The sequence below is a fragment of the Salvelinus sp. IW2-2015 genome, linkage group LG16 (genome assembly GCF_002910315.2).
Source record: "Salvelinus sp. IW2-2015 linkage group LG16, ASM291031v2, whole genome shotgun sequence".
NCBI classification, from domain to species: Eukaryota; Metazoa; Chordata; class Actinopteri; order Salmoniformes; family Salmonidae; genus Salvelinus; species Salvelinus sp. IW2-2015.
This window is the reverse complement of record NC_036856.1, coordinates 2869439-2886599: the sequence shown is the minus strand read 5'-3', so window position 1 is coordinate 2886599 and position 17161 is coordinate 2869439. Positions and strand designations below refer to the sequence as shown.

The 17161-nt window shown below is 41.3% G+C and overlaps 1 protein-coding gene across 2 annotated transcripts in view; it reads right to left on the bottom strand.

Moving 5' to 3' along the window:
- The window catches only part of LOC111975682 (arf-GAP with coiled-coil, ANK repeat and PH domain-containing protein 2), a 91198-nt gene that overhangs the window by 52977 nt on the left and 21060 nt on the right, over nt 1-17161 (bottom strand). For both annotated transcript variants that reach the window (XM_070447460.1, XM_024004189.2), the window contains exons 2-5: nt 16180-16237; nt 12979-13098; nt 11882-11935; nt 1268-1326 (exon numbers count right to left, since the gene is read on the bottom strand). In XM_070447460.1, coding sequence (XP_070303561.1) covers nt 1268-1326; nt 11882-11935; nt 12979-13098; nt 16180-16237 — 291 coding nt within the window. The remainder of the gene's footprint in view (nt 1-1267; nt 1327-11881; nt 11936-12978; nt 13099-16179; nt 16238-17161) is intronic.

Here is a 17161-nt window from a genome sequence, read left to right as displayed (position 1 = left end):
TTCAAATCCAGGTGTATAGACCTTTCTCTCGTTGGCATTCAATTGTTTCTTTGTAGTCATGTTTTGGATGTACAAGTTGTATAGAGAAGGTTTTGTGGTTTTTACACGGTTTGAAAAACAACCAGAGCAAGTGGCTACAATGGCATAATCGTCCAAATACAGGTAAGCAAGAAGCAAGGATCCCATTTCTTATTATCGCCTTTGTGAGTGGAATGAAGCCACTCACAAAGCCGGAAAGAAGAAATGGGAAACATTGAACAAACAATCTAGTTAATGTCAATCATTAGAGGAATAAGTATATCGTCTATGTCTATTTAAAGGTCTTCTCAGTTTATTAGGTATATGACTAAAGGGAAGCTATTGCCCTAAAAAATCTAATTTCTCTCACAAATGTGTCTACAAAAGGCTTTGGGGGTGATTTGTAACCAGCAAGTACAGTATCATTTGACAAAGCAATTAACGACCATTTGGAAATTTGCCTCACATGCACCCTGACACAACTTCCAAGTGGAACTCAATGTTCAAACTTGAATCATTTGCTAGTGTTCGCAATGTGAATTGTACATTTAGAAAGAATTGGCACAGATATGAGGACACTATTTACTCCAAACGGAGGGACAAAGGACACTACTTAAACTCAAGTGCCCACATCTTGTTCGTTGGCTTGTACTGCTTGAGTGAAATAAAGTCACCTTTGGATCACAGAAGGAGTGAGTAATTGTTTGGGAACATGCTTTTGAGCTCTTCATTTATAGGGCAGAATGCTGATGTAGGAGTTTAGCCCGTGTGTGGTGTGAGCAAAGGCTGAGGCAGCGGGCTAATCCTGCATAATGAAACAAATGAGGTTTCCCTGCAGGCTTAAACTCTTACGCAAACTGTCTGGGAAAATGTGGGTGCATTAGCTAATAGGTTAGGAAACATTTAGAAGCTGTACTTTTACACAACCTTTAATAGTGAGCAAATAATATAGTATTCCACATTGCGTCGCAGACCGTGTCTCATCCCATCCTTTATCGTATCGGATACACTGCCGCCGATCGCCTTATACATATTCATGTGCTGTTTGTGTGACTGAGATTCCTCCTTGTGCTGTTGTGCTGTGTGAATTTATTTATGTCATTTCCTTCCTTAGTTATTTTAGTCCTAGACCATGATCTATCACAAATCATTTGAATGTTGAATAGAGACACTGTCCATTGTTATTGTGTACAATAAGAATACAACTAGCAGTGATATGGTGAGGGAGCATTCATTTCGACCTACTTACTCCTTCACAAAAGTTAGAAGCTGGGTCTTGACTGATCGCTGGGCCTGGTCAAACAAAATCTATAAAGCAGAGAAACATGACTGATTAGTACTTTATGCAACCGGGTAACAGTCACAAGCTTTTCGCATTTTAATTATTACAAGCTGAAGTATGTATGAAACAAATTTCTTTACAGGGAATGGTGTGTGTGTTCTGCAAGTTAGCACCTCAAACCAGGGTGTGTACTTTTACTTCAAAGGTGGGCTCACAAAACACATAAAAAAATCAGCATAGATCGGGCTGACTTTGTACCTTTCAGGAGTACTTTTTTAATGCACACCAGCACAACAGCCTACTGGTTTCAGCTCAATAATGACATGCTGTGCTGCTGTGTTCATTCTCACTAGTTAGAGGCCACAGACTCATAAAACTTCTACCTCCTTCAAACAGACAGCCAGCCAAATTAGCATCAGAGACGTCGACGTTGAAGCCCTCATGGTGTTAAGCCTGCTGATGCAGGGCCAGACAATATGACTGTGCTCTGGTGACAAACAGATTCGGCTCTGTGCTTAAAGGATCATGTGCTCGAGTTAACGCTGAATGGCAAACTATAACCATCAGTCAGCTGATCTCACTGCAGTCTCCAGTGTTGAGTCACGGTCTTAGATCTGTGGCCCTCAGGGGTTTAGGGAGTATAGAGAGGAAGAAGGACACTAAGAAGGGACTAGGGAGGTCTCTCCAGTGATGAGTCACGGTCTCAGACGTTAGGGCAGGGGTATTCAACTCTTACCCTACGAGGTTCGGAGCCTGCTGGTGTTATGTTCTCCCTGTTCTAATTGCACTCACCTGGTGTTCCATGCCTATATTAGTCCCTGATTAGAGGGGAACATTTCAAAAATGCAGTGGAACTGGCTTCGAGGTTCAGAGTTGAGTTTGAGGGCTCTAGGGTTAAGGAAGCGTGGTTTTTTAAATGTATTATTATTATTTATTTATTCAGGGAAAACCCATTGAGTCCATGGTCTCATTCCCAATGGTGCCCTGATCACAACAATACAACAACCAATATAATGTAAAACAAAACAGCAATCAATACAAAACACAAAATGTATGACAGTTACAGTCCTCAGCTACTAGGTCCTCAATTAAACACCCTAAACTGCCTGAGTAGCACCTGAACATCTAATTGTAATGAGTTTTGCAAGTTGTTCCAGCAGTGAGGCGCATTAAAACTAAAAGCGGATTTACCCGAGGAACCTCAAGGGGTAACCAACCCTGTGAACGGGATCGGTAACTGATTTTTCATACTTCAACAATGAAGTTAGGTAACACGGAAACAAAAAGGGAATAGTGAAGTGATCTATGGGACTTTAAATGAGGACCAGCCAACCTTTATACACAGGATGCAGTGATGAGTATTAAAAATGTCACCTGTGATAAAGCGAAGGGTGCTATGGTAGACGGCATCCAGAGGTTTAAGAGTAGTGGCTGCTGCATTCTGGTAATGGTGTCACTGTAACAGTTTAACTTTAGTCCGTCCCCTCGCCCCGACCTGGGCGCACACCAGGGACCCTCTGCACACATCAACAACAGTCACCCACGAAGCATCGTTACCCATCGCTCCACAAAAGCCGCGGCCCTTGCAGAGCAAGGGGAACCACTACTTCAAGGTCTCAGAGCAAGTGACGTCACCGATTGAAAGGCTATTGGCGCGCACCACCGCTAACTAGATAGCCATTTCACATCCGTTACATCACCATAGTCAAGTACTGGCAGAAAATTGACTGTACAATATGCTTCCTGTAAAAAAAATCAAATTAAAATAAGCCCACTTTAAATCTTTGCTTTTTAACTAACCCATCAGTACGTTTTTTTTAGGCGTTAAATCCTTGTCAATCCAAAAGCTCTGATATTTATAGGGGGGAACCCAATCGATGGGAGAACCATTCAATTAATAAATATGTAGTCCATCTGAAACATTTTTGCGAGAATTAGAAAACATATATTTAGTCTTGCCCACATTAAGTACAAGTTTTAAACCAACTAGGGCATTTTGTAAGGCAAAGTCAGATTGCAGCTCTAACGCCTGGTCTACAGTTGGGGCAATGGCATACATAACAGTATTGTCTGCATACAGATGAATATTACAAGTTTTAACAAAGGACTTAGGACACTAAGAAGGGACTAGGGAGGTCTCCAATGTTGAGTCAGTCTCAGACCCTTTAGTTTAAGGAGTAGGACACTAAAATGGGTCTAGGGAGGTCTCCAGTGTTGAGTCACAGGCTCTGCACTACCCTGATGGGGTTTAAGGGTATGGGGAGAAAGGGGGTAGGACACTAAGAAGGGACTATGGAGTCTTGAACAGAAAGGGCTGGGGAGGTCTTTGAGAGAAGGCAGGAAGCTTGTTCCAGATTACATGTGGTTATACATTTGGAGCAAGATTTGGTTATGGTTTGGGCATTTCTGCTTTTCCAAAAAATTACAAAAAAATGTAATGTCCCACTCTTAAAAGCACCCACTGGACACTTAACCAGTGTTTTAGACTAGCGCCGGCTGTTGGCTATAAAGCCAGTAACACACATTTTCAGCCAGGTACTTCTTCCACTTAAATTAAATCCACTTAAAATTAAACATTTTACAATTCGCAAGTCAGGAAAAAAAAGTCAGTCAGAGAGGCTCTCCCGCTAGAATGAACGATATGCATCTTCTAGCGATCTATTGATAGGACATGCGCCTGACAGTCACAAAGTGAGCGATGACAGGGAAACACTGTTGGTTTGACGTAAGGCCGGGCGATATATCAAATTAATTCAATTAATATGAATGTATGTTTTTGCGTGATATTCCAAATGCCTGTATCGCAAGAATCAACATTTTGTTATTTTTCATGATTGAAGTCCGCTTGTTCTCATGTTGTATTTTATTTTTGGTCTCGTCTCCTTCGCTCCTTTGTGCACCTTCCCATTTACACCAGAGAACAGTATATAATGATGAGATGGACGTCATCGCCCTAACAATTGGAGTCGTTGTCCCAAAGGTAGGAAGGCAGGCGACAAACTTACTGTAGGTCCAAAAAAAGCCCATAGAAATGCATTAGCCTTATTTTGGACAGATTTTAGCGTCGCCACTTCCTCTATGGTTTACACACACACCAAGCCCCACCCCTTGCCTCTGACGCCAACAAAGTTGAGAGATGACATCTTCCTCTCTGACATTTGCATTTGAGGTTCGGTCCCACAGAATCAGTCATATGGACACCAAAACCCATTGACACGCTGTAATAGAAGGGAAAGTTGACTTTTCTAACAATACCCTGTTTATATGTCCCAACTACTCAAATTGCACGCAGAGCAGACACTACTAAAACGAGAGTATCAATGAACATTGATTCTGGAAAATGACTGAATGCTAAGGTTGGCTAAAATGCTGCTAGCGGTACGCGACAAAGACTGTTATATTAGCTGTCTAGTCTGTGTTTTAAAAAATGTGCAATAAGCATAAACACAATTATATTCGGATTTGGCAGCTCGATCTCATTCAAGAGAAATAAGGTAGGCCATTTGATTTCAACATCTGAACATAGTGGACAGGCTAACATACTTTTCAAACAGTTGGAGACAGACAAAAGGTGTTTTCATAACAATTCAACTGTTCAAACTGGTTCGCTAGCAAATAGATCAAAGTTGGCTACAATTGAAATATAAAGATTAGCTGGCTAATCACTAGCACATGGGCTTGAAAAATTGTTGATGAGACCTGTGTTAATATTCTATAGCCTAATGCTTGCTACAAGAAGTTAGTCATTATTAGTGAATGTACATTATGCATGGTTCTAGCTAAATTTGTATCAAAAAAGGGCATTTTCATAGACTTGAAAGCCAGATCAGTGATTGCAATACAAAACAGGTTAAACTATTTTGAAAAAAATTATAAAATTATTAGTGGGTCTTGTGGTTGTGGAAGGCTTATATTTAGCCTAGGTATAACTTCACAAGCCCTGAATTAATTTCATTACTGCTGACTGTTTGATTGTACAACCATGCTTATTTAGAGAAAACATAAAACAAATTGATGTACACTACCGTTCAAAAGTTTGGGGTCACTTAGAAATGTCCTCGTTTTTGAAAGAAAAGCAATTTTTTTAGTCCATTAACATAACATCAAATTGATCAGAAATACAGTGTAGACATTGTTAATGTTGTAAATGACTATTGAAGCTGGAAACGGCTGATAAGCTGGTAGGCCTTTTGGCCCCTATCTGCAGACAAATAATGAAAACATTCGATGAAGGTAGTGAATCCTCCTCAATGCATAGGTAGGCTACTGGAGCGATAGCCTCACTCTGGTCCAAAATATAAAATAAAACAGATTTAATGGTTTTAAAAGCTAATACTTATACTGAACAAAAATATAAATACAACATGCAACAATTTCTAAGATTTTATTGAGTTACATATAAGGAAATCAGTCAACTGAAATAAATTCATTAGGCCCTAATCTATGGATGTCACTTGACTGGGAAGACAGATATTAAGAGTTATCCTTTTTTAAATAAAGCTATACTAAATATAGTACATCCCCAAATAATTGATTAAAACACACAGTTTTGCAATGAAGGCCTACAGTATCCTGAACAGCACTCTGTAGGGTAACACCATGGTGTAGCCGGCTCTTGTTTGCAACTGTTGGACTAATGATTACACCCTAGATCAGCTAGATAATTACCTTGATTACTCAAATTTCTCGACCTGTGCACCTACATTCATTCATAGGCTAGGTTGTAGCAACCTCATGATGGATATAGGGAAAATTCAAGTATCACGTAGTAGCCTAAACCTATCGATGTTACATTGAGCTGGGTGAATGGAATTAGAATGACAGTCATCCAATATGCTGTAACCGAAATAAGACCATGCTCATAAAAAAAAAAGATAATTCACCCTCATCTAAAAAGACACTGACCGCCACTGATCTGTTGGTCAAATACCTTAAAAATAGGTAGTGGATCAGAAAACCAGTCAGTATCTGGCGTGACCACCATTTGCCTCATGCAGCGCAACACATCTCTTTCGGCATCAAGTTCATCAGGCTGTTGATTGTGGCCTACGGAATGTTGTCCCACTCCTCTTCAATGGATGTGCGAAGTTTCTGGATGTTGACGGAAACTGGAACACACTGTCTTACAAGTCGATCCAGAACATCCCAAACATGCTCAATGGGTGACATGTCTGGTGAGTATGCAGGCCATGGAAGAACTGGGACATTTTCAGCTTCCAGGAATTGTGTACAGAACCTTGCAACATGGGGTCGTGCATTATCATGCTGATACATGAGGTGATGGCGGTGGATGAATGGCATGATAATGGGCCTCAGGATCTTGTCACATATCTCTGGGCATTCAAATTGCCATCGATAAAATGCAGTTGTGTTCATTGTCCGTACATTATACCTGCCAATACCATAACCCCACCATGGGGCACTCTGTTCATGTTGACATTAGCATAGTGATAATATTAATCCCCTAAGGTCGAAGTCTGCACCCCTGCAGAAATCTAATTAGCACAATTTTTTAAAATCCCTTAATAACCTGATATGTTTTTTGCTTTGGATACGTCTCAATCGCACTATGTCGCACTTCCACATCTGTGGTGAAAGGTGACAGAGCTAGAGCGGTGTTTGTCAGACCATGAGACATCCTGAAAATCTGTCTTCTAACAAAATTGTGCGTAGCATCCGAACGGTTTGGCCTACTCGGACTTCCGAGTGGTGCAGCGGTCCGAGGCACTGCATCTCAGTGCAAGAGATTCTGGTTCAAATGCAGGCTGTATCACATCCGGCTGTGATTGGGAGTTCTATAGACAATTGGCCCAGCGTCGTCCGGGTTTGGCCGGGGTAGGCCGTCATTGAAAATAAGAATTTGCTCTTAACTGACTTGCTTAGTTAAATAATGGTTAAATAAATTTAAAAATTACATTTTTTAACAAAAATAAATTACCCCTCTATGGAAAGATGAGAATCTCACCAACATGATAGCGTCTTGGGACTGGCAGCCAATCTGCCAACTTTTGTCTGTAGTGTCCGAACAGTTTGGGCTACACACTAATATGAACCCTCTGTGGAAAGGTGAGACTCTCATAAACATGTCGGTTGTCTTGCTCTAGGACGCCCACAAGTCTTTCAAGTCCAGTCTGAATCTCCAGTTGAAAATAATTTATGGAAGTATATATATATATGGAGACTGTTTAGTGACTAAAATAAGGGGTTAAATACATCTACAAATAAAAAATAGGCCGGGGGGGGGCTTTACTTGGATCATCGCGCTCTAGCGATTCCTTGTGGTGGGCCGGGCGCCTGCAGGTTGACTTCGGTTGTCAGTTGAACAGTGTTTCCTCCGACACATTGGTGAAGCTGGCTTCCGAGTTAAGCGGGTGTGTGTTAAGAAGTGCGGTTTGGCGGGTCATGTTTCGGGAGGACGCATGACTCGACCTTCGGCTCTCCCGAGACCATTGGGGAGTTGCAGCGATGAGCCAAGATTGCAATTGGATATCAAGAAATTGGGGAGAAAAAGGGGGTAAAATACAAAAAATAATAATAATACGTTTCCTGATATTTCTCATATCTCTCAGATATAGGACAGACACTTCAGAACAGACTTTCTTTTTATATTTGAATTATTATTTATGAATCTGTTATTCAATGCGTTTGTATGGGCTAATAGCGGTAAGCCCAAATAAAAATTATAGGTAAAAAAATATATATACATTTGTTTTTTGAAATTTCAAGGGGTCTTATAATTCAAACTCTAATAGCAAAATTACCCTTGGTATGACCTTCTTAAAACAATTGCATATAGCTTAGCAGTACCCCCCCCCCCCCYCATTCTAGTACAAATAAGATAATTAGGGACCTCACGGAATACAGGCATTAAGACAGAATTCAACAATATTCAAGCGTTTATTGACCTTAAGGAATCAACTAAATCAGGGATGGGCAACTTTGATGGAGGTGGGGGTCACAAAAACTCTGAACTCATAATGAGGGGCCGCAGTGGCTCGCGGGTCTGCGTACCCACATCCATACCCACACATGCAGTCAGCCTGCCCTAGCCTTTATGGGGCCCTTAGTAAAAAAAAATTGGGGGGGTCAGGGGGATCTTGTGAGCAAAACATTTTAGTGGTCCCCCTCAATAGCAGAGAGAGAAAAAAAATCTAGTTTTTGTTAATTTCCGGCAATTCTACTCATTTTGCCATAGGGTGTCGAATGTTTGCAGTTTTGAATTTGATATCGGAGTGAGAGAAACTAAAGAAAATCAAGGGGAGCCCACCGGTCAGTCATTTGACCATGATTAATACTAGTTTAAATAGCTGGCTATACCAACTTACCAATCTAAAACATTTTAGCTGACATGGGCTAATTGAATGACTATTAGTGACTGACATAACAAAACTGCTGATGCATAACCACATTTCAGAAATTGCACCTTGTGTATTCTACTATTCTAACTCAACATTAAGTTGAGACCATGACTGAGCCCCAGTATTCAATCATTTTCGCTGTGTATTTCAGATGGAATCAAGGCAGTAGAAGGCGGGGGGGTAGGTATCAGGCTACTTTATGTAGTTGTGGAAAACACTGCTTAACTGGACATTTGTGGTCTTTGGGTTAGACACACAAGCCAAAGACGATACAAGTGCGTGTTTAGTTTAGTCAATAAAACCTGCTGTATATCATGTACAGTGCCTTCAGAGAGTATTCATACCCCTTGACTTTTTCCACATTTTGTTGTGTTACAAAGTGGGATTAAAATGGATTTAACTGTTTTTTATTTCAACAATCTCCACAAAATCCTCTAACATCAAAGTGGAAGAAACAAACATTTTGGGGGAATTAAAACATTAATATATCTTGATTAGATGAGTATTCAACCCAGAGTCAATACATGTTAGAATCACCTTTGCACAGCGATTACAGCTGTGAGTCTTTCTGGGTAAGTCTGTACGAACTTCACACCTGATTGTTTAATATTTGCACATTCTTTGAAAAATTCTTCAAGCTCGGTCAAGTTGATTGTTGAACATTGCTAGACCGCCATTTTCAAGTTTTGCCATAGATTTTCAAGCCGATTTAAGTCAACACTGTAACTAGGCCACTCAGGAACATACAATGACGTCTTGGTAAGTAACTGCAGTGTATATTTAGCCTTGTGTTTTAGGCTATTGTCCTGCTAAAAGGTGAATATGTCTCCCAGTTTCTGTTAAAAAGCAGACTGAACCAAGTTTTCCTCTAGGAGTTTGACTGTGCTTAGCGCTATTCCGTTTATTTTTATCCCAAAAAAACCATCCTAGTCCTTTGTCGTGGTAATTTCCTGTATTACTCAATAGAGAGAGAGAGAGAGAGAGCCAACCACACACAAGTCAGAGTTAAATTATATATTCCATCTTTAATATATATACAAGCTTCACCAAAGCCCTTTAATGACTCTCAGATCAATTCAGTGTCTATAAATGAATTCTCTGAGAGTGCTTACAAAACAATTCTTAGTTTCATTTATAGCCAAGATACACCCCTCTCAACTTACAAAGAAGCCTTTACCCGAAAGAGGAGTATCCTATCGCTAGACAGCATCAGCTATAAATCATCGTTCAGTTTGATCTCCCAAGACAAGGTTTAAATCTCATGCTTGATACTTCACTGTCTACCAAAACATTACCTCATCCAATGGCATATATCAATTGTCATTTCTAGATACTCCCAAACCTGGACAAACTCAAAATCAGACAGTGAGCCCCTTAGGTCAAATACTAGGTCAAGATAAGGGCAACCTCAGAGGGGACATACAATGGTTCCAAACACGGCCAAACTCCTTCCCCCTATGAGAAAAGTAGGGAGCGACTGGCGTACAGACATTGTATGAGATAACTAACTGGTTTCCCAATTAATAACTCCATCCCATGGTTTAGGAATAGTTACAAACAACGTTCCCATAAGAAACCAACATTCCACTCTGTCCTCCTCCCCTTCTAATATTCTACTTAGCACCACATGGTTTAACAGATACATTGACATATGAAGACAAGCCTGACCTCTCCCCTCTCTGGCCCCAAGTTACCAATCCCTAGCTCAGAAGATTCTAATGACAAGTATCTCACAAGCATATGATGAAAATAACATCTTATCTATCTGTTACTTAGCTAAATCTGATTCTGCCACGACACCTTGCCGATGAGGAGTATACCCATAACATGATGCAGCCATCACCGTGCTTGAAAATATTAAGAGTGGTACTCAGTTATGTATTGTGTTGGATTTGCCCAAAATATTTTTTATTCTTGACAAAAAGTAAAATTTATTTGCCATATTTTTTGCAGTATTAGTGTCTTATTGCAAACAGGATCCATGTTAAGTCATATTTGTATTCTGCACAGGCTTCCTTCTTTTCACTATGTCATTTATGCTAGTATTGTGGAGTAACAAATGTTGTTGATCCATCCTCAGGTTTCTATCACAGCCATTAAACTCCAACTGTTTTAAAATCACCCTTGGCCTCATGGTGAAATCCCTGAGCAGTTTCCTTCCTCTCCGGCAACTGAGTTAGGAAGGACGCCTGTATCTTTTTCATGATTGGGTGTATTGATACACCATCCAAAGTGTAATAATTGCACCATGCTCAAAGGGATATTCAATGTCTGCCTTTTTTTTAAACCCCCTTTTTCTCCCCAATTTTGTGGTATCCAATTGTTAGTAGTTACTGTCTTGTCTCATCGCTACAACTCCCTTACGGGCTCGGGAGAGACGAAGTTCGAGAGCCATGCGTCCCCCGAAACACAACCCAACCAAGCTGCACTGCTTCTTAACACAGCGCGCATCCAACCCGGAAGCCAGCCGCACCAATGTGTCGGAGGAAACACCGTACACCTAGCGACCTGGTCAGCGTGCACTGCCCTCAGCCCGCCACAAGAGTCGCTAGTGCGCGATGAGACAAGGATATCCCTACCGGCCAAACCCTCCCTAACCCGGACGACGCTAGGCCAATTGTGCGTCGCCCCATGGACCTCCCGGTCGCGGCCGGCTGCGACAGAGCCTGGGCTCGAACCCAGAGTCTCTGGTGGCACAGCTAGCATTACGATGCAGTGCCTTGGACCACTGCGCCACCCGGGAGGCCTTGTCTGCCTTTTTTTTAACCCATCTACCAATAGGTGCCCTTCTTTGCGAACCATTGGAAAACCTCCCAGGTCTTTGTGGGTGAATCTGTGCTTGACATTCACTGCTCGACTGAGGGACCTTACACATAATTGTATGTGTGGGGAACAGGGTAATTTAAAAATCATGTTAAACACTATTATTGCACACAGAGTGAGTCCATACAACTTATTATGTGACTTGTTAAGTCCATTTTTACTCCTGAACGTATTTAGGCTTGCCATAACAAAAGGGTTGAATACGTATTGACTCAAGACATCTCAGCTTTAAATTGTTATTCATTTGTAACATTTCTAAAAACATAATTCCACTTTGACATTATGGGTTATTGTGTGTAGATCAGTGACAAAACAGTGTGATCAGTGTAAAATCAGTGTAAAACATAAAAAGGTACTGTATAGCACACCAAGTTCTGTTTCACATCAAATGTCGCCTTACCGTGTGATAGTTGATCATCTCCTGCAGACTCTCGGCAAACTTTGTGAGACTGGACTGTGGGAGGAAAAAGAAAAGTGTAAAATAAAAGATAAAGTAAATAAATATGTACAGACACATGGGATAGAACAATTCTATGTAAAACATCAGTCTCAGCGTAAAATGTATTATCCATAAATGATACACCTATCCATCAATGTAAAATAGTCCTATTGTATGAACTAGTCACACCATCTCAGACACACGACACACACCGTTATGAGTGACAGGGTATAATAAACACTGAATTCCAGACTAGTAAAACCTACTAACAGTGACTGAGGTATGTGTATGAGGAAATGCTCTAGTGCAGGGGTCTTCAAACTTTTCTTGCCCAGGGACCCCCATGTTAAGCGTTAAGAATTTTCACATCTTATCTGATAAATGATAATGGCAAGGAGAAGTAATCAACATTTTAAAATGAACAGATTTGGTAGATAGTTTCATTATTTTGGCCTCCCCACATAATTGGAACATAGCCTATTAGCTAGAAAAATGTATATTCAAACATATTGACGCTAAAAGCAGCCGTTTAACTAGTTAAACAAAGGTGGGCCATTTGTTGGCAAAAATGTATGGCCACGTCAAGAAAGCTTTGCCGTGCCCTGTACTCGTGGGTGCTTTTTCAAAGCCTGTGTCATAGACTCCAATGAGTGTAATTTGCTCAATATTAGGAGTTTAGAAATAAAGTTCACATCATTAGAAAGAAGACAATTTTTTTTTTTATGAATAATTTTTCCCGCAGACCCCTGCAGTACCTCCGCAGACCCCGGTTGAATACCCTGCTCGTGTGCTGCTACGCCGCTTTAGCCATTTGAGCAACAATGGTGCCTTCAGGGAGAATTCTTCAACAATAGGGACATTCTTTCAGAAAAATGCACTGTGGCTGAACTTCAGACCCAGGAAGTATACAAAGAAGGAGCGGAAATGCGTGTGAGAAAATAACAGAGGAGCCCCACAAGCCTAAAGGAACATAGTTGAGGACACCAGCGGTTTTCTAACAATATAAACGGTCAGTTTTGACTTGCGACGCTCAAGCTAGGTTACTGTAGCTCTTTTACCTCAATGACTTCATCTTTGGTGGAGCTTGCAGCGAGCTCGCGGATTCCATTGACAAACTGTTTATTGGCAGTGTTGTAGGCCTTGCCGGCATCGATCATCCCGATGCATAGCTTCACCAGCTAGAGAGGAGAGAGAGAGGGATGACAGAAGTGATTAATGGATGAAATAGTGCTTGCTTTCCATGCCATCCCTTTAAGACACTGTTCTGTGTTCTAACACTGGAAATTTGTTCCTGACAAAAGATAGCAGTTTGGTACATAAACAAAACAATTCAGAGGTTTGAAAATGAAACAGCTGTTTGCTTGGGGAAACATGACTTCACCAGAAACCAGCTACCAGTAATTAGGCTAACAAGCAACCCTCTACATTTAACACTTTTTTCTGACTCATTGGGGGCAGACATAATTCAATGTTAAGTAATCCCACAAACACACCCTGGACTTTATCCATGCACTCCTACACAAGAGTAAGCAAGGAAGCGGAGAGGCTAAATGTTCCGCTATGGTCTGTCTGATAGCTTTAGTGCTTACGAGAAACAGCCTCACTCCATGACAGGGTCTATGACCAAAAGCGAGAGACTTCAGTTGAGATTCTGTAGTTTAAGGTGAAATTGGACAGGCTATATGCCTAATTTTCAAGGACACTTCTGATACCTTTGCTTAGTTAACATTTTCCCCCTGAAGAAAGCTGCTCACTTCCCTTACTGCCATCATTGACTGCTGCTCACAAATAGGGTCGTTACGTTACCTCCACACCTGCAGTCACGAGTCATGCCCGCAGTCAAATTCCACCTGACCGTTGAGTCACGGTAACTAGGCTTTTCCAAAACCGAGCTCTGATGCCGCTGATGGTCATTAGTAGCTTACCCAACTTGCTAATGACCAGTTGCTAATGGCCTGGTGCTCAGTGCTCCATTGTCCCTCTAATCACTCTGACATCAATGCAAATGAAATAGAAATTCAAACCTTCATGAGAACACTGGCATTTAGAGTTTGAGCGGAATATAGGGTAACCTGTTGCGCAGCAAGAGCCAGCTCCTCATAGCTGGTTGATGTATGGACTGAAATAAGTGATCCTATAAGCCCATAATGCTCAACATTTCTATAGGCTATGCAATTGCATGAGAAAACAATAGTTTTGATGGCCTATATTCAAAATCATAGTCGCATGTTTCATGTAGCCTAGCCCATAGGCCTATATGTTTTGATAAGGTTTGTATCAAAACTAATGTGACCAAATAACTAAGCGCATAGGACACCTGCAACAGTGTTGGAGCGCCCAAGCCTACAGAGCTTAGCGAAACATATGTTCTGATAATCCCAGTCATTGCGCAATCGTGTGTGAAAACAGAGTTGACTGGCCACTATTTTAAAGAGGTCCCCAGCTTTCACGTGCTTCATTTCCTGCAATTCTACACATTTTGTCACAGGGTGGAGGCAAATGTTTGCAGTTTTAAATATGATAACTAATTATCAAATGGGCCCCACCCCGGTCGGTAATTCAACCATGCTTATTACATGTTTAGATAGCTGGCCACTAGACCATTATTATTATTATATTACCAATCAAAAAAAAACAATTGCTGACATGGGCTATTTAAGTGACTGCTGATGCACAACCAAATTTGAAATTGCACCTTGTGTAACAGTACAGATGAGACCCCGACTGAGTCCCCCCCAAAAAAACGTTTTGTAAATGTTTTATTGGTCCGCGGGGCTACAAAACGGGTACGCCAATTGCCCATCCCTGATTTAGACAATTTCACCATAGTAAATTATCGGAATGAGGTGATGTTATTGTCTGAAGTGTATTTACTTTACATTCAAGGGGAAATGTGCTTCAAGAGAGTTAATATTGGCCCAATAAAGCCTGTGTTGTTTTAATATTCAACTTGGCTGTGTGGAGGGCTTTCTCTATCTCAATGGCAAGGCTTAGTTTCTAAGAAAAGACTGAACTTTAGCCTCCTCTTCAAGGCACCCTCCACCCTGCTGTCACACCAAACCCATCTGGAGCAGATCCTTCCACTACAACGCAACAGGGAAGTGACACCAGGGTATGGAATGAGTCCGATACATGATGACCAAAGGGTGGGAGACTAGAAAAATGCAGTGGCAATCACAGGAGATCCAGGATCAGTGAGTGAACTTGCAAAAAATAAGTCAATTCCACCAACAAACCATTGAGATACTCCAGTGACTGGCTACAGGGTCTTTATAGACCTACCAGTGGGATTTCATCACACCTCTCTTGACTCTCACCCCCTCACTCGGTGTGATCTCGTACTGATCTCAGGCCAGTTATAGGGGACCGAGACACAGGGTTTTTATAAACAGGGAGTGGTTCATAATGCAAACAATAGGATTTCCATCATCATTGCTCCAAACTAGGGTTGGGCGGTATCCGAATGTTCATATCGTCATACTGTCCTTCCCTCATCCCAGGATTTATGGTAGTACCGTATTAGTACACAAGGAGCCGCTAAAAACACAAAACAACTCCTTATTGATTCGGCCAATTAATTAGCTAACTAGCAAGTTAAACCAAATACACAGCTGGACTATTTAAAAATAAACACCTGACTGGCTCATCTGTTCTGAGGAACTACGGTAAGCTTTATAATGTAAAACAAAGTAACAGTTGAAATGAAGTATGCAATCAGATTTATCTCTTAACATATTGCCCAAGTTGACTAAGTAGGCTAGCAACAAATATTCTAATATATTTAAAAAACTTAAAATAATGTCAAGCCCTGACCATAGATTGCTTTGTATGTTTCTATGTTTTGTTTGGTCAGGGTGTGATGGGGGTGGGCATTCTATGTTGTATGTCTAGGTTGTCTGTTTCTGTGTTTGGCCTAGTATGGTTCCCAATCAGAGGCAGGTGTCAGTCGTTGTCTCTGATTGGGAGCCATATTTAGGTAGCCTGTTTTTCTTTGTGTTTTGTGGGTGGTTATTTTCTGTGCCTGTGTTTCACCATACGGAACTGTCTCGGTCGTTTGTCAGTTTATTGTTTTTGTTCATTGTTCAAGTATTCTTATTAAAATGGATACTTACCACGCTGCGCATTGGTCCTCCTCTTCTCATTCCAACGACGAGCGTTACAAATAAATAGTTTTGAAAAACCATCCTGTGGCTATTTCTAAATACCCCTGTATGTACGGTATACCGCCCAAGCCTACTCAAAAACTAGACCCTACTCACCTTGTCAAGTTTGGACTCCAGTTCCCCGACATCCCCCTCCACCTCCTCTACAGTGGCCCTATGAGGAGAAAAACAACACATTTCAGTCACTCTACTGGCAGAAGGGGCTGCTACATTTCAATAGATAAAACAGTCAATGGCAAACAAGCTACAAGGGAAAATGAACATTCGATACATTGCTTTGCACTGGAAGGTTAGTCAGACTGAAATTAGCATTCCACGTGAAGGTGGGGCAATGCGTAGGACAGACGAAGAAAGGAAGCGAAAAGCAGAGGAAAAAGGGAAGATACTTTTTCTACCATTTAATCAACCTAATATACACTACCATTCAAAAGTTTGGGGTCATTAGAAATGTCCTTGTTTTTGGAAGAAAAGCAACATTATTGCCCATTAAAAAAACATGAAATTGATCAGAAAGACAAGGCAAACTGGCCCTAACCAGAATAGAAAGAGGAGTGGAAGGCCCCGTTGCACAACTGAGCAAGAGGACAAGTACATTACTAGTGTCTAGTTAGAGAAACAGATGCCTCACAAGTCCTCAACTGGCAGCTTCATTAAATAGTACCCGCAAAACACCAGTCTCAACGTCAACAGTGAAGAGGCGACTCGGGGATGCTGGCCTTCTAGGCAGAGTTGCAAATAAAAAGCCATATCTCAGACTGGCCAATAAAAAGAAATGATTAAGGTGGGCAAAAGTACACAGACACTGGGCAGAGGAAGATTGGAAAAAAGTGTTGTGGACAGACGAATCTAAGTTTGAGGTGTTCGGATCACAAATTAGGACATTCGTGAGACACAGAAATAATGAAAAGATGCTGGAGGAGTGCTTGACGCCATCTGTCAAGCATGGTGGGGGCAATGTGATGGTCTGGGGGTGCTTTGGTGGTGGTATTGTGGGAGAGTTGTACAGGGTAAAAGGGATCTTGAAGGAAGGCTATCACTCCATTTTGCAACGCCATGCCATACCTTGTGGACGGCGCTT